Consider the following 21,594-nt stretch of genomic DNA (forward strand, 5'->3'; position numbering starts at 1 on the left):
CAACTTGTTCTTTGTTTTATGGCTCAATCATGTCACCCCATTCCTATAACAAAGTTCGTGTTTGGAGAATTGATCACCCTCCCTTAGAGGACCCTTCCAGGAGTTGCACCTCAATTGTACAGTAGGTATGTTTTGGATTAAAAATTTCTATGCATGCAAGTTTGTCACAGTTTTCCAAACGTAGTACTTTGTATATGTATTTTCGGCTTCTTCGCTAGTACTGTATAAAGTGACAATTTCTAATCTCAAATCCCTTGCAAAGTTTGGAGTGATGAAAGAATTATGATACAAGACAAGAAATACATGTTACAAGTGAATCTGTAAAGTTTATACAAGTATTTTAGTTTCTACTTTTTTTTTTTTTAATTTTTTTTTTTTTATTTTTAAAGAATATCTATTCGAAAATTTTAGTGCAGAGTAATAAATTTTATCAGTTGAAAGCATAGAAAGACAAGTTTCAAGTTCTTTGCCGAATCTTTGAGAGTGGACTTAAGAGTTCATTTTGAAAAAGAGAAGGAAAAAAAACCGACTAGACTTGCATCATTAGTAATCAGAATTTCTTTAAAATACCAATAATAACTCTATGAAAATTTAAACTTTAATTAACCTTGTTAATTAGTACAACAAATATCAGCTCACTCAACTACTCACTTAAGTAACTTTACGCAAGTACTAATCATTTAACGAGCCAGTTAATTTTGTAGTCTTGTTACTTTTGCTGTGTTAATTTTGTTACCACGACTCCGTATAAATTATTTAAGGAGCACAATCATGGGATTTCTAAATTTCTTACCTAAAAATTATACGTTGATAAAGATAAAGATTAACCAGAAAAATTAACTGTTTTATGTACAAACAATTAATTTCGTGAAAATTCAATTAAAAAAAAAAATTTAAAGAAAAAGATTTTACTACAGTATTTGAACTTGTCGGGAGCCTCGTGATTTCGTGATAGCATTGGAGTGCTCACTGTTCAGGTGAGTTTTTAACTTCCCACTTCAAAACCCAGATAAAAATCCAAAAAAAATCAAGATTTATTTCACTGTTTTTCCCAATAAAAATTTAATCTTTTATAACGAATGGGGTATTATTTTGATTTCAGAACATTCAAAATCAATGGCAAAACAAACCCAGATCGCCATAATTGGAGCAGGAACATTTGTGAAGAATCAATACATCCCCAGATTATCTGAAATTTCTAATCTAGTTTCTGTCAAATACATTTGGAGTCGTTCTCAGGTAATCATTACTCTTTTACTTATAAATCATTGATAAACACTTAATTCTCTCTAATTTACAGTTATAAAAGATTTTTAATTTTGTGGGTTTTTATTAAAAATAAAATTGGTAATGTGTATAGGAATCAGCTAGATCTGCAGTGGAAATAGCTAGTAAGAATTTTCCAGAAGTAGAATGTAAGTGGGGTGATGATGGTCTTGATGATATTATCAAGGATTCCTCAGTTGTTGGAGTTGCTGTTGTTCTTGCTGGCCAAATTCAGGTCTTATTTCTCTCTCTCCTTTTTTTTTTTTTTTTTTTTTGTTTTTGTTTTTTTGGTGAATTCTTATTTTATGTTGTTATCTTGCCTTGGATGATAAAATTAATTCAGTAATGTATGAAAGTAAAGTAGATCATTTACTAATTACTATCTAAGTTTAGTCATAAATTTTATGTTAAGAAGAATTAAGCTTTGTGTATTCTGGTTATGTTTAAGCAATGATATAAATGGATTAAACAATATGAATGTGACAAATTGCTGGTTTTCTAACTTTCATTGCATAATGTAATGTATAAATCAACTTCATAGCTTATATGTATTTTCTTGTGTGAGGACAAATTTGATTCTTTGGAAGTTTGGAGAAAGAAAAAGAGGTTGTTTAGGACTAAGAAGTGTAACAGATACAAACTTATGAAAGTGATAACTTAAGTGATAACTTTTCGCCGAATTTGTTTGAATTCTTTGGGGGTAAGGAGGACTAAGGACTCAGGAAAGACATTGATTGGTCTTTTGCTGCTGGTGGGTTGGTTTTCCTGCCCGACTTCTGGCATATTAGTTGAAAGTATAATATGAGCTTCATAATCCAATTCTCAAGAGGCTATTGACTTAATAAACTTATTTGCTTGTTGACCGGCATTGCTTAGGTAGATATGGCGCTGAGACTGCTCAAGGCAGGGAAGCATGTGATCCAAGGTATTCCCCCCGCTCCAACAATGGCCATCAGTGCTTGTAATTGGAATTTTCGGTGATAAAGAAGGTTTCAGTTTGATAAAATAGAAATGGACCAGATCATCTAGAGGTTACCAAAGAAAGAAATGATGTTTTCAAATAGCTGCTGAACTTTGTTATTATGATGGAAAATCACATTATTGTTATAGCATAGAGTTGGTTTGCTTGATTTTCTTTTGGCTGTTTAACTGTTTTATCATTTCTAATGGGTGATATGTTTTGTGTTATTTTCATGTCAAAATCTTGGGTGTTGGATGATTCCTTGGGACAACAGAAAAGCCAGCTGCTGCAAGTGGGTGAAATTCTTTTCATCAGTGACTCATCACATCCATTTTGCTCATTAACCGATTATCTTAATCTGCATTATTCTTTATAATTATGTGTTGCTAAAGCGTACGAAGTACATAGATTACTGTAGTGATAACAGCAATTTATAACATCCTGTGAAAATTTTAACGGCTTATAAGATGGGCACATCTTGTTAGTTACTCTTTTATTGACATTTATATAATAAACCTGGAATCCATGAGGTTGATAATGTTGCCATTAGGTTCATTCTTGGATAAAATGTCTGTTAGATTTTGGGCTATACTTATTTTTTCAAATACATCTGTTTGTGCAGATAATGAGGAGGCAGAAATGGCACTGTCAAGTTACAATCTTATATCTCCTGGAATTCCTAGTAAACCAATCTGGGCTGTAGCAGAAAATTACAGATTTGAACCTGGTTTCATCGAGGTACATGGTATTCTGCTGTGCCCTGTGCCTGTGCTAGGTTTGCCTTTTTGGAAGTTTCTCCTCAATTAAAATGCCTTTTGGATGAACAGGGCAGGAAGCTAGTCGAAGAAATAGGAAATATGATGAGTGTCCAAGTTATTGTGGAAGGATCAATGAACAGTTCTAACCCATATTTTTCAAGTTCTTGGAGGAGGAACTTCACTGTAAGTGTTTCAATTTCCATGGCTACTATATATACATTATTGTATGTAAATTCCTTGCAAATGAAGCTTTGGTGGTTAAATGAAATTATGCAATTACTTGTAAGGCTTGTATTTGTAGGCATATATGTCTCTTTAGCAAGCTTTGATTTACCAATTCATTGATGAATGCATGACTTGAATAACTATAATTGATGTGATGTCAGAGTCCCAAAAGTTGTTTCTTAGAGGCCCGGTTAAAGAGATGTATAGTATTCTTGTTTTGAAGGGTTCAACACTTCAACTTGTTTAGATTCGTCAATACGACTGTAACAACTCTTCCTCTATGGATCATATTATAATCACATACTATGTATTTGTTTCTCATGGATGATTGGTGAGTCATGCCTCTTTTTTTTCTTTATTGCTTGGCTATGCAATGGCTCCTATCATTCAAAAAGGAAAATGGGTAACTCCTGGACAACCTGTGTACCAAAATAGTCATATAATGGAACCCTCAACTTATTATCGGGACTTTATAGACCTATTGGTAGGCCTATTATGGTTCCAAATCAACATTTATGACCCCTGGGGACACACCCCACATTCACTTCAATTGGTCAAAAAGCATGAATTATAGACTTCAATTTTTAACAATTTTCGACTTTTTCGGACCCAAAAAGAAAAGAGGATGAGGTGCTTTCTATGGACTCTACGAGACCTTAGGAGACCATTTGGGTGGTTGAAACTATCACTTTGCCTTTAAATTATCATTTTAGTAGGTTACATGCACTTCTCCCTTCATTTACTCAAGGCTATTACCCTTTATGTGATCAACTAGTGTTCGTATCTAATACGAGCAACATTGTAGACTCTGAGAAACTTCCCCTACTATCACTTGAGTTTATGACATTGAGTCCTAAAGGCCTATTATGGTTCCAAACCAACATTTTTGAGCCCAGTGGACACACCCCACATTCACTTCAACTGGTCAAAAAGCATGGATTATAGACTTCAATTTTGAACAATTTTTAACTTTTTCGAACCTGAAAAGAAAAGAGGATGAGGTGCTTTCTATGGACTCCACGAGACCTTAGGAGACCATTTGGGTGTTTGGTACTATCCACTCTGCCTTTAAATTATCATTTTAGTAGGTTCCATACATGTCTTTATTCATTAACTCAAGGCTATTACCCTTTATGTGATCAACTAGTGTTCGTATCTAATATGAACAACATTTTATGACTCTGAGAAACTTCCCCTTCTATCACTTGAGTTTATGACATTGAGTCCCAAAATCTCCGAAAATGGTCCTATTATGCCTATAAACTCTCCAGAGAACAATTTTGTTTCCAGAATTCCAGCAAGTTTAGTAACCTAACGAACTTAAACTGCCTAATTTTATGTCAAATTTCTAAATTTAAACCGCATAAGCATTGACTGAATACCAATATATGTCGCACGTTATAGAGTATGATGTTTTGTTGTTGCAGGGAGGTTTTATTCTGGATATGGGAGTTCATATGATTGCAGGACTAAGGATGGTAAGTTTCTACTGTGTTGACTCTTGTACTTCTTCGTTATTGTACCAAGTACTTTTGATCTACATTGCTTTCTTGACACTTTGCCTTTAAAATGTCAAGACATAAACATTGAAGTATCTCTTCCTGTATCCATTTTTTGACTATATGTTTTTTCTTTGTCTGAGCAGCTTGTTGGCTGTGAGATGAAGTCAGTTTCGGCTTTGACTGCTCATGTTGATACTACTCTACCCCCACCAGATAATATTTCTAGTTCATAGTATGTTGCAAGACCATGCTATTACCTTCTCTCTCTTTTTTCTTCTTTTTTTTCTTTATTTTGGCATATTATGGAAGCCTTAATGTAATCTTTTTCTCATAATTTGCGTATGCAGTCAACTGGAGAATGGTTGCCCTGGCATTTTTGTGATGGCAGTATCTACTAGATCACCAAAGGCATGTAGTTATATAATATAAGGCTCAAGTTATTTCTGAACACATTATTCCTCCATTCTTAAGGGACTGATATTTCACTGCAGATATACTGGCGAGTAGTTGGCGTAAATGGAACTGTACAAGTTGAGCGTGGCAACGTTGATGGGCGTCATGGTTACTTGGTATACTTAAATTAAAATACATAAACTCTGTTTCTAATATTAATATGACCTTACTAGGAATTTTCAGAGTAGCTTATACTTCCATTGCCATTTCAGGTGTCTAAATTTGATGTCAATGGGAAATGCACAAGCTCATTTCACCCATTCAGTGGAGTAACTGAAGAGCTTAAAACATTCTTACACGATATATCAGAGGTGAGTCCAAATTTATGTTTCTAAAAATTGGTTGCATTGAATGATTTATTTTTGCGCCACGTACATATTATCAAACATGAAGCACAATATTTAAAATTTAGTGTTGATGTTAACATGACTCCACTTTTTAGAAGTTAAAACTCGGGAATTAGATATTGTAGTGGTAGCTGGGGGAGAAAAATGGGTATCAAACGATGTAATTACTGCACACCTTCTGTTTGCTTATGAGGCAATGACGTAGTAAAGGAATACGGGCTATGCAGGCATGCAGCTTCCTAGTTGCAAGTTGTTCATGAGTTGGGGATTTTTTTTTTATTTTTTTTTTTTTCCGAGGGAGAAGAGTAGAATATCCTTGGAATTTGTTGCACATCCTCTCCATGGTATTCCTCACACCTGCCTTGGGTGGTACATACTTTAGAATTTGATGACGTTGCCATGCTTTTCATGCTGAAACAAGGTGATTGTACTATATGCAATCACTGCATGCCTGCATACCAGTTCAGAGCTGACTAACTATGGCCTGACCTAGCTCGATTCAGGCCTGACTTGAGCACCCTTTTATCGTCTGGAACTGTGGCCCTGCCCATGAACAATTGAACATCTCTTCTTACCATAGCTTATCGTTATCCAAGTAACAGAAGCCTGGAACCACCTTGCTGATGAGCTAACATATTTTTTCCATTGGTTTGAACTTTGTTTGCAGGCATCCAGCAACCACAAACCAGACCCTCGCCTATCTTTTGTTGAAGGTGCTCGAGACGTGGCTGTTTTGGAGGCAATGCTCGAGTCTGGAACAAAGCAAGGAGCCGTTGTGCCTGTCAAAACATTTTGACCAGATCAAAGATTCTTGCTGTAGCATGCTAATGTGCTTGCTCTAAACATATACTGAGGTGCTTAAGTTATACGGAGTATGGGAGGCTTCTGTGGTTTCTAGTCATTTGAAATTATTTTAAGTAAAAATTATATGCTCAATTGATCCAATTGATCACCAACACCGGCACCTCCTTGAACGAAAGAAATTGTTAGAGATAGAAATAAAATCGATTTAATGGTCGAAACTCCAAAAAATATTTTTGGATCAATCTATTGAATTTAATTTTCCAGTGAAATTAGTTTTGGTTAACTTCTAAGAGTATGATTGTAGTCAGACAAGTGAACCTGAAAAACCTCAAGAAAACTGAAAGAAATGGTGTTGGAGCATGTGAATAAGATATGTGTTCAACCAACCACACCTAACACCAACTGCCTTGGCCTTTGATTTAATCTCCTATAACAGAATCAAAATTATTACCTCTGGTGGTAAATTTGAAATTTTTTGATTCATTCTCAACTGTATGGACTGTATCCGCACTGTTGCTATTTTGGTAAATCAAGTCGATATGATTTAAAAACAAGTCGATTTGGGATATTATCAACATGCCCAATTCTACCTTAAAAACCCGAAACTTAAAGCAACAGACATTGCTACATTTACCCGTTGAATAAATAATTGTATTCCAAAACTAATAAACCATCAAAAACTTAATAGATTACAATTGGATTCCACTATAACCAATCTTGATTAGGGTCGGATAATTACCCGATTGAGTAAACCAAGCTTTCTTCTTTTGCATTGCATTACTATTTTCTGGACCATCTAATAATAAAGTACAAAAAAGCCTTCATAAATTGTTAAGCCAATCACATAATATTACCTCAAAAAAAAAAAAAAAAAAACCACATAATATAATCAGAAGATTAATAAAGGTAATAATTGTAGTTATTACTCTTTATTAATCCGACCAAATTACTATCCACACATATTCGCACGTGCCAAAGCCGACCAACAACCTCCACGTGTGTACCTCGGGTACCCAGGTAAAAAAAATTTACTTTTAATTTTTTTTTTTTACTGCTTTTTATGGACATTGTAACTGCATTTTTCCAAATTTACAGTTTTACATATCTTAATATAAAGCGTTCTTTTCTATATAGTCTTACACTTTTGCCAGTCCAACAAAATTTAGTTTCCCAAATTCCATTAATATATTTTCTATAATCTTTTATTTTATTTATTTGTTTTTATTTTTTGGGGGAAAGAATTGTTATCATAGAAAACAATAAACAAATATTTTTCTCAAATAAATGCAAAACCATATTTACAGTTACCTGACTTCAGTCTTCAACAAATTTCCTGTTTGTTTTGAGTTGGTAAGCAACTTTGCTTCTTCCCATCAACCCCACTTTTTTACTTCAACAAAATCATATTTATTTCCCTTTTTTTTTTGTTGAGAATTTTTTGTTATTTTTGTTAAACCAAACACTACTTTAGCTTTTAATTTTACAAGTAAAATGAAATGCAGATCTGCCTCTTCTTTTTGCTTCTGTAAGTTTATCTTATTTCATGCAAAGTTTGTGTTTTTAACAATTACCATTTGCTGAAACTAAATAAATATGAGATGAGAGTATGCACGTATTCGTTCGTGCATACCCTGTATGAAAATCCTGGATCCGCCACTGGATAGACATACATAGACTTGTTATCATGGTTATTTTTCTCTTGTATGCTTCTTTCTGCAATAACACATGTTTCAGACTTTCAGTCTTTTTAGCTTAGTAATACTGTAATGTAACTTTGTTTCTTTTTTTCTGTATAATAATGCAGGTGTTCTTGCTGTCTGAATCAGACTGTAAGTACTATTTTTAAGAGTTTGCTTCACTGAAACACTTCACTTTTGCTAAATTTTATTCAGTTACTTTCTTCTTTAATCCCTTTGAATTGTCTGCCATTTTTTTTTGCTTTTGACTGTTGCCAATTTTTTTCAGTTTACTTGCTGATTACTCTAATGACTTCCCTTAAGATACCATGTTCTTGCCTTCTTGGTTCTTAATAGACTAAACCCCATTATTTCAACTCAATACTTCCATAAACAAGAGATCATACATTAAATTTTGTGAATTGTGAACGCGTTTTTGTAAGTTTTTAAAATGAAGCCGGCTCCTCCCCTGGAGGAGTTTGCTCTGAAGGAGACTTCTCCGGCGATAGGTATGGCAGGGTTAGCAGGGGATAAGCTAACCTCTACCTATGACCTGGTGGAGCAAATGCAGTATCTTTATGTTCGCGTAGTTAAAGCTAAGGAGCTACCTGGGAAGGATGTAACTGGCAGCTGTGACCCTTATGTAGAGGTTAAGCTAGGGAACTATAAAGGGGCTACTAGGCATTTTGAGAAAAACACAAAGCCTGAGTGGAACCAAGTGTTTGCTTTCTCAAAGGAACGAATTCAATCCTCTATTGTGGAGATTGTGGTGAAGGATAAAGATTTTGTTAAGGATGATTACATTGGGAGGGTTATATTTGACCTTAATGAGGTGCCGAAGAGGGTTCCACCTGATAGTCCTCTTGCACCTCAGTGGTATAGGCTTGAGGGTCGAAAAGGGGATAAGGCGAAAGGGGAGCTCATGTTGGCTGTTTGGATGGGGACTCAAGGTGATGAGGCATTTCCTGAGGCTTGGCATTCTGATGCTGCTTCTGTTGGTGGTGATGCTGTAGGGAAAATCCGGTCCAAAGTTTACCTTTCGCCTAAGCTTTGGTATGTGAGGGTTAATGTCATTGAAGCTCAGGATTTGGTGCCTAATGACAAAACCCGGTTCCCAGATGTCTATGTTAAGGCAATGGTTGGAAATCAGGGTTTTAAGACTAAACCGAGTCTAGCTAAGACCCTGAACCCTGTGTGGAACGAGGACCTGTTGTTTGTAGCTGCTGAGCCATTTGAAGAACCCTTGTTCTTGAGTGTGGAAGATAGGGTTGGACCAGGGAAGGACGAAACATTAGGAAGATGTGTTATTCCGTTGCATACTTTGCAAAGGAGATTGGATCATAAGCCGGTGAACACTCAGTGGTACAACCTTGAAAAGCACATTATTGTCAATGGGGAAAAGAAGGAAAGTAAGTTTGCTAGCAGGATTCATCTGCGGATCTGTTTGGATGGCGGTTATCATGTGTTGGATGAATCTACTCATTATAGTAGTGATCTAAGGCCAACTGCCAAGCAATTGTGGAGGCCGAGCATTGGAATTCTGGAGCTCGGGATTCTAAGTGCTCATGGACTTATGCCAATGAAAAACAAGGATGGAAGAGGGGCAACTGATGCCTACTGCGTGGCTAAGTATGGCCAGAAATGGGTTCGAACAAGAACCATCATTGACAGCTTTCATCCCAGATGGAATGAGCAATACACTTGGGAGGTTTTTGATCCTTGTACTGTTATTACAATTGGGGTGTTCGATAATTGCCATCTGCATGGAAATAATGGAACGAGAGATTCAAGAATTGGGAAGGTGAGGGTGAGGCTTTCAACCCTTGAAACAGATCGAGTTTATACACATTCATACCCTCTTATAGTCTTACATCCTTCAGGAGTTAAAAAGATGGGTGAAGTTCAATTGGCAGTGAGGTTTTCTTGCTCATCATGGATCAACATGTTGCATATGTATTCTCATCCACTGCTACCCAAAATGCATTATGTTCATCCATTATCTGTCATACAGCTCGACAGCTTGAGACACCAGGCTACACAAATTGTCTCAATGAGACTCAGTAGAGCAGAACCTCCTTTGAGAAAAGAGGTTGTGGAGTATATGTTGGATGTCGATTCTCATCTGTGGAGTATGCGAAGGAGCAAAGCAAACTTCTTCAGAATCATGAATGTTCTAAGTGGGATGATTGCAGTTGGCAGATGGTTTGATCAAATCTGCAACTGGAAAAACCCAATCACCACTGTTCTTATTCACATTCTCTTCATAATCCTTATTGTTTATCCTGAACTGATTTTGCCCACTATGTTTCTCTATCTTTTCTTGATTGGCATTTGGAACTACCGATGGAGGCCTAGGCACCCACCTCATATGGATACTCGGCTCTCACATGCTGATGTGGCACACCCTGATGAGCTCGATGAGGAGTTTGACACTTTCCCTACTTCTCGGGGGAATGAACTCATTAGGATGAGGTATGATCGGCTAAGAAGTATAGCAGGGAGAATTCAGACCGTTGTGGGAGACTTGGCAACTCAAGGTGAGAGATTTCAGTCACTGCTCAGCTGGAGAGATCCAAGAGCTACTACATTGTTTGTTACATTCTGTTTGGTAGCTGCAATTGTGTTGTATATAACTCCTTTCAAAGTCGTCATCCTTATCTATGGCATCTACGTGCTGAGGCACCCTAGATTCCGGAAGAAGCTTCCGTCAGTTCCAATCAACTTCTTCAGAAGGCTACCTGCAAGAACTGACAGCATGCTGTGAGAAAAGCTATTTACTGCACTTTGTTCATTCATATGTAATCTGATATAATGTGGTTAATTAATGTTCAATTCAACAGATTTATTAGTTTTCTTTTAAAATTGTCCTAAGGTTTGCTGTTTGAATGTGGTAATTTTTAGTAGAAGATCATGATTTTGAATTATTTTGACAGTCTTCTGCTGTATTCACTTAACTAATCTGAAAATGTAATATTTGACATGTCTACATGTATTATATAACTTTCTGATCAACATCATTAAGCATGAAATATATAACTATGATGAGGATTGATGCGACGATGATGTTGTTAAGAATTTTCGAAGGATATATGGTCCCTATTCAACTTTCTACCCAACAGGCAGCTTTGAAGGGCCATTTTTCCATTGAAATGTCATGATTGTTTACTTGCTTTTGCTTTTTGTCGAACTTTATGCAATTAATCTTGCACTACTACAGTACTACTTATTTCAACATCTGAAAAAAGCTCCATTTATCTGTAAAAGCCAAAGCATCTTCACTGCTTTGTTGTTATTGTGCTACCTGGTCTTTGATGCCCTTTTGCGAATGCATATACTAGGTAGGAGTACGTAGCTCCTAGTTTTACAAGCAACGATAACAGTAAGCTATTAATTACAAAAATGAACATCTTATGGATTAAATTTAAAACAAGCTTCTCAAACACCATGTACTGAGAATTGGTATCCACTTATTTACGAAATTTAACTTCCCTTAAGCAAGGGTAAAAGCATACAACGGGTAATCAAATTCGAAAACTAGCATGCTCAATTTTTGACCTTGTATTTCTTACAGTTTCTTCATTTCAATCACTAGCATGGAAAAACAGGGAAGACTTGAACATGGGGGACTTGATTGTGCTCTTCACCAACCGCTTCTGATATACTCCGTATCATTTATGCCTAATTCTTATCCTACACCCAAGTTGATGTAAGCCATTTCTTTCGCAGTCCAGCTTAGCCTAATTGCTTGCAGAGGCACCAAATCTTGTTAGCTGAACATTTGACACTATATACCCTTGGGAATTTGGGATGTTTTTCTACTTCCAATTTTCCATGGCTGCAGTTAAAAGAACAGAAATATGTTAAACAAGAAAGCTTGAATGTTTCATAACTACCTCATCAAAATCTTTACTTAAAAGTTGAATTTCATCAATTAACTTTTTACACACTATCCATTTAGTCCTAAATGCTACTAAATGCATCACAAATTAAATAGCTTAAAATAGTTTGATAAACCTTAAGACTTCACTCAAGCTCAGATGACAGATGTAAATGTTACGGGCCAAGTGGAGCAACCCTTAGCTTGAATCACCCCTAAACAAATTGTTTAAAAAGTAATCAGCATGACTTTTCTCCCTTATCTATCTTCACCTCTAAACATCAACATCAAATGAAACAGGAAATAGCAGACTTGTATTGGGTCACGTCTGTCTTTGTTTGATAAGTTAAGTGTGTACTAATTGGACCAATGCTTGGCATCAAGCCACTCTATCTTTATTGAGTTTGATCCAGTAATAATATGAATCAACAGTCAGAAATAGGTTTTTTTCCATCAGATTCTTCATGCTAAATTCAATTATGAATATATAAGGCTATCTTTTAACTAGATTTACATGTTTAAGACCCCAAATATATTAATGTACCTAGAAAATTGATACGATTAAGGCTAGGTGGCTCTAGAAACAACTAAAGATATTCCTTTACTCTCGGCGAGCTACTTAGAAAAATCAATTATTCATTCACAACTTATGGCACAGCCAATAAATCAAATTATCTACAAAAACTTAAGCATGAGGTTGGCACTTCTGACTGAGCTATATATGTAGTCTACAAGCTAAAATACTAGAAGTAGCTAAGTAAGGATGATTTTAAGCACTCCAGGATCGTCATAGGCTCGAGCCACATGCACTTTTGATCTTCCCAAAAGGAGGAAACTAGAACTCACACCCATCGGGCTCTATCAATGATTTCCTTAAAGAATAACACTATACCGCACGATTAGTATCCATCTAACACCTTGAATAGTGTAACATCAGATGCTTTCATAGCTTCCTAATGTTCTCTAATGATAAGTGTTGTTAACTTCCAATAAGATAACCTTCAAATATTCTAAAATTCACACAACTTCAATTTCAAAGTTCAAATTACAGCAGGGCAATCACTCTGAAAATCAAAGATAATCTCCTCACACATCCATTCACCCTCAATATGATCATGCTCTTATACAAGAGAACATCAACAAAGCAACTTTGACTTGCTCTTATACAGTAAGAAAAGGCAAAATTTTGACATTGACAAGATTATAATTTGTCTAATGAACCAAATTCAAGCTCACCATTGTTAATATGTATCGAGTGGTATCAACTCTGAGCATATACATGGTCGAATCAGTAATGCATTAAAGAAAATTGCAAAATTAATCAAACTTCTAGGCCAACATCCATCTCAATCACACCAAACCCTAATGTATACTACTAATCAACATTTGATCAAACCAAAAATAAATAAACTTTGATTGAATTTTGGTGTTATTACCCAACAAAAATCGTTGCATATGCCAATTACCCAAAAACCCAAATCATCCAAAAAGATTAATACCACAACAACTACAAAAAAAAAATCCAAACTTTATCAACAAATTAAAACAAAATCAAGAAACTTACCATGAAAAATATCATAACTTTCTTCGAGATTATGCTAAAAAAGATTAAGGGTAATCTTAATCTTGATCTTGGTGTAGAGATAGGCAAACAGAGAGATTAAGACGAGCTTCTTGACATTGCGAGCGTTTCAAGGCGGTGCCACCGCTAGAACAGAGCGATTTAACGGCTTCCAATTGAGATGGGCAAATAACGGCGACAAGACAGTCGGAAAAAGCGCGGTTAAGGTGGCGGCAAGCTGATTTTCTCGCCGGACCCGCCGGAATACGGCGATGGCAGTCGAAAAGAGCGTTTTGTAGTCTCTCACATCCTCCTTTTCTCACACCTTCCTTCCAATCTTCTTCCATTTCTCTAATTTTCCCCCCTATGACCCTCCAAAAGGTTACGAAGACTAGAGTGTATTTGTGTTAACGTACAATATATACGTAACATGTATATTTAGAAAGAAAAACGTAGTTAAAAAGAAATCAAAAAGTGTAAGTTATTTAATTGAGTATACAATAGGTTTTTTTAGTCTTTCTTTACACACATAATATTAATTTGGTTGTTACTAACCCTTTTTTCTCAACTTTCAAAGTGTCTACCTTGTAAAGTTAAGTACGTATTATTCTATATAATTGTAGAAAAAAATTATTACTTCGTTACTATTTTAGACTTTATACTTCTATGGCTTTACTTCAAGATTTAAGAGTAGGATAAAACCTAATAACCAAGCGTAAATTGCCGTAGTATATAGAGTTTGACGGGAATTTGAGGATAATATCTATATATCATCACTTTCATCATTAATTAAGTGCTTATGTATGATGGATAGGCTTAGCCGCTTAGGCTATCTCAAGAGATTGAACATTTGCTCTCAATCCATACTCTAATTTAAATACAAAGTACCTTATCAAAATGTCACTTACTATTTGAATATTTATATTTTTAAACACAAGTGTTAACTTTAGTATCAATTCTAATATTGATCATTATGTGCTTATATATGTGGATAGGCTTAGACTATCTCATGAGATAGAACATTGATCTCAATTCATACTCTAAGTTCAATACAAAGTACCTTATTAAAATGTCAATTACTAATTATTATTTTAGGTATTTATTTTTTTAAACACAAATGTTAACTTTAGTATCAACTCAAATATTGATTATTTCCACATGAATGTCTATCTCTTTCCTTTTAAGAAATATTATGAAAGTACAATTTAGGAAAACAAATAATGCATTGCTTTGAACTTTGAAGTAGTATTTTGATATAATTGGTTTGTACATGCACCACCATTAAAAAAAACCCTTAAAAAAACCCAAAAAATAAAATAAGGGAAATATATCAAAATTATTATATCCTTCCATTTTTATAAGATTATAATTTTCATAATTGTAATCAAAGATTTCACCAAAAAAACATGTCTAGGTTCAAAGGAGGGTGTAGGCAAAGTATGATGCATTGCAATACAGATGATTTGAATCCACCAAAGCTGACTCTATTCCTTTTCTTGTCTTTTTGTGTCTTCCCAAAAACCACTCAATTTTCTCTTTACATTTCTACATTTTTTTTTTCTTTTAATTTTTATATGGTTTTTTTGTTTTTACAATTAAAAAAAAAAAAAACTTTTAAAACTTTAATCCCTGATTCCCTTTTACAATCCCTACCTAAAAATTGCGTAACTTTATACTCCGGCCGTCGTCCCTTCGTCGGCGCAACAACCCCACCTCAAATAATCAGAGATTGATGCCAATTTTCAGTGGAATGTTTTTTAGGCATATTTTGTGGTAGTAATTTATCAATTTTTATATTGAGTATCAAGAATTTCAATCTGGGTTATTATGGGAGAGCTCGAGGAGATTGGTCATGATTATGGGTAAGTGCTCTAATTTTATTATTATCTTGTTATTTTTTTATTTATTTTTTTTCAATTGGGGGTTTTTGTTGGATATATAATTAGGGCTTGAGTATTATAAAGATTGATTTTTATTGGAATTGGTGTGATTTATTTGCTGAATTATCGTTGGTTGAAGCTTAGATTTTGATCAATGATTGAATTTGTGTATAAACAAAACAATTTAATTGAATTATATGTAAGTGCTAAGTGTACTGAATTTCTGATTTTGTTTAGGGTTAGCACTTAAAAGTATGCATTATTTAGGGTAAATGTGGAATGTTTAAAAACAAGAAGAATTATTGAATTTGTTGGGATTTTCTTAAAAGGTGAAAATTTGATTTGGGTTTATTTGATTTGCTTGGTTATTTGGAATGATTGTAGGTCGGATATAGAGGTTGATGACTTAAGGTGCGGGAACATTGCGGAAAAGGATGTTAGTGATGAAGAAATTGATCCGGAAGAACTCGAAAGGCGAATGTGGAAGGATCGAATCAAGCTCAAGCGAATGAAGGAGAGGGAGAAAGTAGAGGCCCAGCAGGCTGCTGAGAAGCAAAAGCCTAAGCAGACGAGTGATCAAGCTAGGAGGAAGAAAATGTCAAGAGCACAAGATGGGATTTTGAAGTATATGTTGAAGTTGATGGAGGTCTGCAAAGCGCGAGGATTTGTGTATGGAATAATTCCGGAGAAGGGAAAGCCGGTTAGTGGCGCGTCTGATAATTTAAGGGCTTGGTGGAAGGAGAAGGTCAAATTTGATAAGAATGGTCCTGCTGCAATAAACAAGTATGAAGCTGACTGTTTGGCAATGAGTGAAGGAGCTAGTAATGGAAATGGTCAAAACACTTTGCAGGAATTGCAAGACGCTACTTTAGGATCGCTGTTGTCGTCGTTGATGCAGCATTGTAATCCTCCTCAGAGGAAATTTCCTCTAGAGAAAGGTGTGCCTCCACCATGGTGGCCTTCAGGAGATGAAGAATGGTGGTCTAAGCTGAGTTTGCCGAAGGGCCAGAGCCCTCCGTATAAGAAACCGCATGATCTGAAGAAGATGTGGAAAGTTGGGGTTTTAACTGCTGTGATCAAGCACATGTCTCCTGATATTGCAAAGATAAGAAGGCTTGTGCGGCAATCTAAATGCTTACAAGACAAGATGACTGCTAAGGAGAGTTCAATTTGGCTAGGGGTTTTAGGTCGGGAGGAATCCCTTATCAGGCAGCCTAGCAGTGATAATGGAACGTCAGGTATTACTGGAAGTCCACCAGGCCCGCGTGGTGAAAAGAGAAAACCTGCTGCTAGTAGTGATAGTGATTATGACGTTGATGGCATTGATGAAGGTGCAGGTTCTGTTTCTTCTAAAGATGAAAGGAAAAATCAACAAAGTGATGCAGAAACAATGGGTGAACCTGTGATCAATAATCGTTCTTCTTCCCGGAGTAAGAACCCTATTGAGAAACAAAATAAGAGAAAAAGATCACGTGGAAAAGCGAGCTCAATTGATCAGCAAACCACCCCTTCTATGGATGATCAGCAGTTGGCAGCTAGTGTTCCGCAATTGGCACCTAGTGATCAGCAAGCTGCACCATCTACAAAAGAGAATTTGGTGGGTGAACCTGCAAGACCTGGTCTTGTGTCTGACTTGGACCATAATGATTTCCAGATGCATGATAACCAGCCGGAGAATGGCTCGATATTTATCGAACCCTTGGTTTCTATGGACAGTGATATAATGGGGCAATTTCATCCTCCAGCCTCTGATTATAGTCCGTTTAGTCACTTTTCTAATGTCCGTCCTCCCCATTTGATGTCTGGACATAACATGTTTGTTGGAGGCCAATCGTTCCACCATCCAACGGTACTAGGTGCTGAGTTGCAACACGGTGATCCTTATTATCCATCAATTCAATATGGGCAAAGACTTGATGAGCAGCGTTTGCAGCATACCATTAGTGAACCCCAAACTAGGCAAGAAGCTGTTGGAATGCATCTTCCATCCCTTAACACAACCGAGAATGATATCACTGGAGGCCACTTGCACCATTATGGTGTTGATGCATTCCAGGAAAAGAATCGACCCTTTGATAGTCATCTTGGATCTCCCTTTAATGGTCTTTCTATAGATTTTGATCAATTTGATACTACTTTCCCTGAAATTGAGGGCTTTGGTTTAGACGAGGATTACTTAGCTGGTGATGACCTTGACATCTTGCAATACTGTGGAGCTTAGAATGGCGGAGTGGTTTTTTTGCAGCTAAAACTGTGAGTCGTGATTGTGATTTTCTTGCTGATATCTTCAGACTTTCATACTGTGACAACAATTTAATTTAGCTTAATTTTCTTTTTCAGGCAACGCTCCAGGCAAGCTGAATTAATGATGAAGTTTGAGCTTGTGGCCTGTATAGTTGTCAGCTTGAATAGTCCTTAAAGTTTCAAGTTACAAGATTAGTTTAATTCATTTATCCAAACAACAGTACAATGATCTGTTCTTTAGTTGACATAGAAAGTTCGGGATTTGACATTATGATATTGATATGTTTGGATTGAATAAATTTTGTATATTTGGTTGGTTGATCTTAATCTTCTCATTGCTAGTTATTGAAATTCTTCAGGTTTGATAATGATTGTAACAGTTCTGTTTAAGGTGGAAAATAAAACGTTATGTTCAACATTGTGATTAGTAAAGGATAGGCTAGACTAGAACATCACCAAGAATCTGCTTCATGATTTATTTCGCTGTTTTTTTCCAATAGAAATTTAATCTTTATACAATGAATGAGGCATTATTTTGTTTCAGAACCTTTAATACCTATGGCAAAACATATTGCCATAATTGGAGCAGGAACGTTTGTAAAGAATCAATATCCCCAGATGATCTGAAATTTCTGATCTTGTTTCTGTCAATTATATTTGGAGTCGTTCTCAGGTAAGCATTACTCTTTTACTTATGAAATATTGATAAACACAAAGAGCTAGTATTTCCAAATGTAAGTGGGGGAGATGCTGGTCTTTGTAGTAAGGAATCCTCAGTTGTTGGAGTTGCTGTTGTTCTTGCTGGCCAATTCAGGTCTCTTTCTCTCTCCTTTTTTTGTTTATTTATTTATTTTTATTTGTGAACTTTTATGTTGTTATAATGCCTTGATGATGAAATTAATTCAGCATTGTAAAGAGATCATATACTTTCTAACTTCAGTCATACTATATATGCTAAGAAATAAGTTTTGTGTATTCTGGTTGTGTTTAGGCTATGCCATTAATGTAGTAAACAACATGACAACACTGAAATTTTTTGTTTTAATTAGGTTTGATTGCATAGTACTACGTATTTTGTATCAGTTAGTTTATTAGCTTCACACAGCTTTCACTGTTTCTTGCGCGAGGGGAATTTTTTTCTGTTGGGGGGAGTTGGGTGGCGGAGTTTGTTTATATGCTTAAGAGTGTAATAGATACAAACAATATAATTTTTTGCCAACTTGTTTTAAATTCTTTAGATTAAGGACTAAGGAAAGACATTGGTTAGTCTTCTGCTGCTGTTGGGATGGTTATCCTTATGATTGTGTACCCAAGTTCTGGTGTATTAATTGAATCTATAATATGAGATCCATAATTTCTACTCATCTCAAGAGGCTATGGACAATTTATTTGCATCTTGACGTGCATTGCTTAGGTAGATATGACTCTGAGACTGCTCAAGGAAGGCAAGCATGTGATCCAAGATAACACCCCCCCCCCCCCCTCTTTTCTTCAACAATGGCCATCAATGCTTGTAATCGTGGAATTGTTGGTGATGAGAAGGTTTCAGTCCAATAAGCACAGAAATGGACCTTGGTTCAACAAAAAAGCCAGCTGCTGGAAGTGAGTGATATTCAACATTTCAATTCAACCATTGAGCATGTAGTAGATTATTGAACAGAAAGCTTAAGGAACACTATTGATTCTTACGGCTCATCTTACTCAATCAGTCCGTAGATATTTGCTTCAGAAGCATGGAAGGTCTGCTTTTGAACTACTCTGCTTTAGTTTCACATATGAATAGTTAGTTTTGTGGTAGACTAGTGAATGTGTGTCTTGCTGAATATGGTGATTGGTGTAATACTTTATATTTCTCTTTTGGGTGTGGATGTACTTGCTCTATCTTTTTTTTCCCAATCTTGTTTACTCCCTCTATCTTCCACTGGACCGGGGTGCTCAAAAATTCAAAAGTAGTTTCTGTTGATAATGATTGTAGCTTTCAAACTTGTTAAGGCCACAATAATGGTTTGATCTTCTTATTAAGTTAGTTGTTTACTTGATTAGGACTTAGTTTGCTCTTGATTATTACATCCTAATCCTAATTCTTAAAGTTGAGTGGATTGTGTATGATTTGCTGATTACTAGTCTCTATGGACCGATGGGGCTGGGTGGCCTCTGCCAGTGGGAACCCACTGACAGTCCAAAGCCTGGATAAAGGAGGAGGGTTACGGTAGGCCAGTGATATCCAGTGTAAAACTTTCACATTGCTTGACATAAGCCACAATGATTGAGACTAATACTAGGATGGGCGACCTCCTGGGAAGTCCTCATGTTGGTTCATATAGCCGACCCTACTTATGGGATCAAGGAAGCAGAAGAAGACATCCATTTTTCGTCATTTATCATCTCTACCTCTTAACCGATTATCTTAATCTGCATTGTTCTTTCGGATTATGTATGCTAAAGACTATGTAGTATATAGATTACTGTAGTGATAACAGCAGTTTAAAACATCCTGTCAAAATTTCAATGGCTTACTAGATGGGTTCATCATGCTAGTTACTCTTTTATTGACATTTATCTAATAAATCTGGAATCAATGAGGCTGATGAGGTGGCCGTTAGGTTGCATTCTTGGATTAATGTCTGTTAGATTTTGGCTCTTACATATTTTTATACATCTGTTTGTGCAGGTATCCCCTGAAATTTCTAGTAAACCAATCTGGGCTGTTGCAGAATATTACAGATTTGAGCCTGGTTTCATTGAGGTATATGGTATTCTACTGTGCTTTTGCCTGTAATCTATCTGCCTTTTTTGGAGTTTCTCCTCGGTTAAAATACCTATTGGATGAACAGGGCAGGCGGCTAGTCGAAGAAATAGGAGATATGATTAGTGTCCAAGCTATTGTGGAAGGATCAATGAACAGTTCTTGGAGGAGGAACTTCACTCTAAGTGTTCCAATATTCCATGGCTAGTTGGCTACTATATTTACATTTCCTTTTGTGAATCCCTTTCAAATGAGGCTTTTAGAAATAAACGTCTATGCTTTTGGTGGACGCTTTTAGAAATAAACGTTTATGCTTTTACTTGTAAGGTCTGTATTTCTAGACATATATGCTAATATGCCTCTTTAGCAAGTTTTAAGTTACCAAATCATTCATGAATGCCTCCCAGCTTAGAAAGTTGCTTTTTAGAGGTTCGGTTCAAGGGTTCAACTTGTTTAGGTCCATAAGTACGAATCTTCCTCTATGGATCACTCACGAATGCCTCCCAGCATGACTTGATTTACTAGATAACTGAAGTGATGTATTTGATCAGGCAACACGAGATGTGTAAATGATTTTACTAGTCATTCATATATTGGAATGATGTTTTCTTGAATGTGTATTAAGATATGTGTGTTTAGTCATATATTTGAACAGGAAACACGAGATGTTATCTTCTCCAAGCAAATGCAGGATCTAGTTGAGCTATAGATGATGCAGAAAGCCGGAATTTGACATTGTGTTATTGATATATTTGGATCCTATGGATTGTAGATATTTGGTTTGGTTGATCTTAATCTTCTTATTATGAGTAGGTATTGTAACAGGCTAACAACGCGGTTTAAGGAGGAAAAGAAAACAGTGTGTTCAACATTGTGGTTAAGAAGTCCATACTTTATCAATAAACCTATCTTAAGAGTAAAGATATCCTATATAACAATGCGAGTATCATTGAAAGCCAGTATGTGACCAATATGGTGAAGTCTTCAACAAAAAGTCTTATTTGATCGTATTGTTTTAGTTATGGATTAGTAGCTGTTAAGTTTTAAAATGTTAATTTGAGATTGAATTTCATTTACATCACATTGAGTATAAGCATGTAAGATCAATGTCAATCAAATGACGCTTCTCTCTTTAAACACCGACACCTGCACAACTCAGGTCGTGCCACCTGTCCTGTGGAACTGTCCTTTTGCATACTATCATTACACACTACAGAAAGGCCCATTTATTTTACATTGTTTTTGGGTCGTCATAAATGGGTAGTATTATTATTTGAGATGGTAATAAGCCCAA

The 21,594-nt window shown here is 35.9% G+C and overlaps 3 protein-coding genes and 2 long non-coding RNA genes across 5 annotated transcripts; 4 read left to right on the top strand and 1 right to left on the bottom strand.

The window, feature by feature from the left end:
• Positions 1 to 833: 833 nt before the first annotated feature.
• Positions 834 to 6,606, top strand: LOC145628407 (dehydrogenase FPY6-like). The gene is made up of 13 exons (XM_081680705.1): positions 834 to 977; positions 1,103 to 1,239; positions 1,361 to 1,501; positions 2,143 to 2,191; positions 2,502 to 2,519; positions 2,850 to 2,965; positions 3,055 to 3,168; positions 4,638 to 4,688; positions 4,856 to 4,944; positions 5,060 to 5,120; positions 5,204 to 5,281; positions 5,378 to 5,476; positions 6,180 to 6,606. Exons 2-13 carry the CDS (start codon positions 1,117 to 1,119, stop codon positions 6,306 to 6,308), a joined length of 1,068 nt encoding a protein of 355 aa, XP_081536831.1. The 5' UTR covers positions 834 to 977; positions 1,103 to 1,116; the 3' UTR covers positions 6,309 to 6,606.
• A 952-nt stretch (positions 6,607 to 7,558) lies between these two features.
• Positions 7,559 to 11,042, top strand: LOC145628408 (FT-interacting protein 3-like). Its single transcript, XM_081680706.1, has one exon. It carries the CDS (start codon positions 8,444 to 8,446, stop codon positions 10,754 to 10,756), a length of 2,313 nt encoding a protein of 770 aa, XP_081536832.1. The 5' UTR covers positions 7,559 to 8,443; the 3' UTR covers positions 10,757 to 11,042.
• Positions 11,043 to 11,383: 341 nt separating this feature from the next.
• Positions 11,384 to 13,805, bottom strand: LOC145628410 (uncharacterized). The gene is made up of 2 exons (XR_014111426.1): positions 13,434 to 13,805; positions 11,384 to 11,827 (listed from the first exon to the last, which is right to left on the bottom strand). It is a non-coding gene; the product is annotated as an uncharacterized LOC145628410 (long non-coding RNA).
• Positions 13,806 to 14,982: 1,177 nt separating this feature from the next.
• Positions 14,983 to 17,881, top strand: LOC145628411 (ETHYLENE INSENSITIVE 3-like 3 protein). The gene is made up of 3 exons (XM_081680707.1): positions 14,983 to 15,292; positions 15,695 to 17,563; positions 17,651 to 17,881. Exons 1-2 carry the CDS (start codon positions 15,258 to 15,260, stop codon positions 17,529 to 17,531), a joined length of 1,872 nt encoding a protein of 623 aa, XP_081536833.1. The 5' UTR covers positions 14,983 to 15,257; the 3' UTR covers positions 17,532 to 17,563; positions 17,651 to 17,881.
• A 1,435-nt stretch (positions 17,882 to 19,316) lies between these two features.
• LOC145628412 (uncharacterized) lies at positions 19,317 to 20,914 on the top strand. Its single transcript, XR_014111427.1, has 2 exons — positions 19,317 to 20,300; positions 20,389 to 20,914. It is a non-coding gene; the product is annotated as an uncharacterized LOC145628412 (long non-coding RNA).
• The last annotated feature ends 680 nt before the right edge of the window (positions 20,915 to 21,594 follow it).

Source organism: Chenopodium album, chromosome 4, assembly GCF_948465745.1.
Source record: "Chenopodium album chromosome 4, dcCheAlbu1.1, whole genome shotgun sequence".
NCBI classification, from domain to species: Eukaryota; Viridiplantae; Streptophyta; class Magnoliopsida; order Caryophyllales; family Amaranthaceae; genus Chenopodium; species Chenopodium album.

Coding starts and splice junctions, on each gene's coding strand:
- LOC145628407 (XM_081680705.1), top strand. CDS start 1,117: ATGGCAAAACAAACCCAGATCGCCATAATTGGAGCAGGAACATTTGTG. Junction 1,240..1,360: donor ACATTTGGAGTCGTTCTCAG/GTAATCATTACT, acceptor TAATGTGTATAG/GAATCAGCTAGATCTGCAGT. Junction 5,121..5,203: donor TATCTACTAGATCACCAAAG/GCATGTAGTTAT, acceptor ATTTCACTGCAG/ATATACTGGCGAGTAGTTGG.
- LOC145628408 (XM_081680706.1), top strand. CDS start 8,444: ATGAAGCCGGCTCCTCCCCTGGAGGAGTTTGCTCTGAAGGAGACTTCT.
- LOC145628411 (XM_081680707.1), top strand. CDS start 15,258: ATGGGAGAGCTCGAGGAGATTGGTCATGATTATGG. Junction 15,293..15,694: donor GAGATTGGTCATGATTATGG/GTAAGTGCTCTA, acceptor GAATGATTGTAG/GTCGGATATAGAGGTTGATG.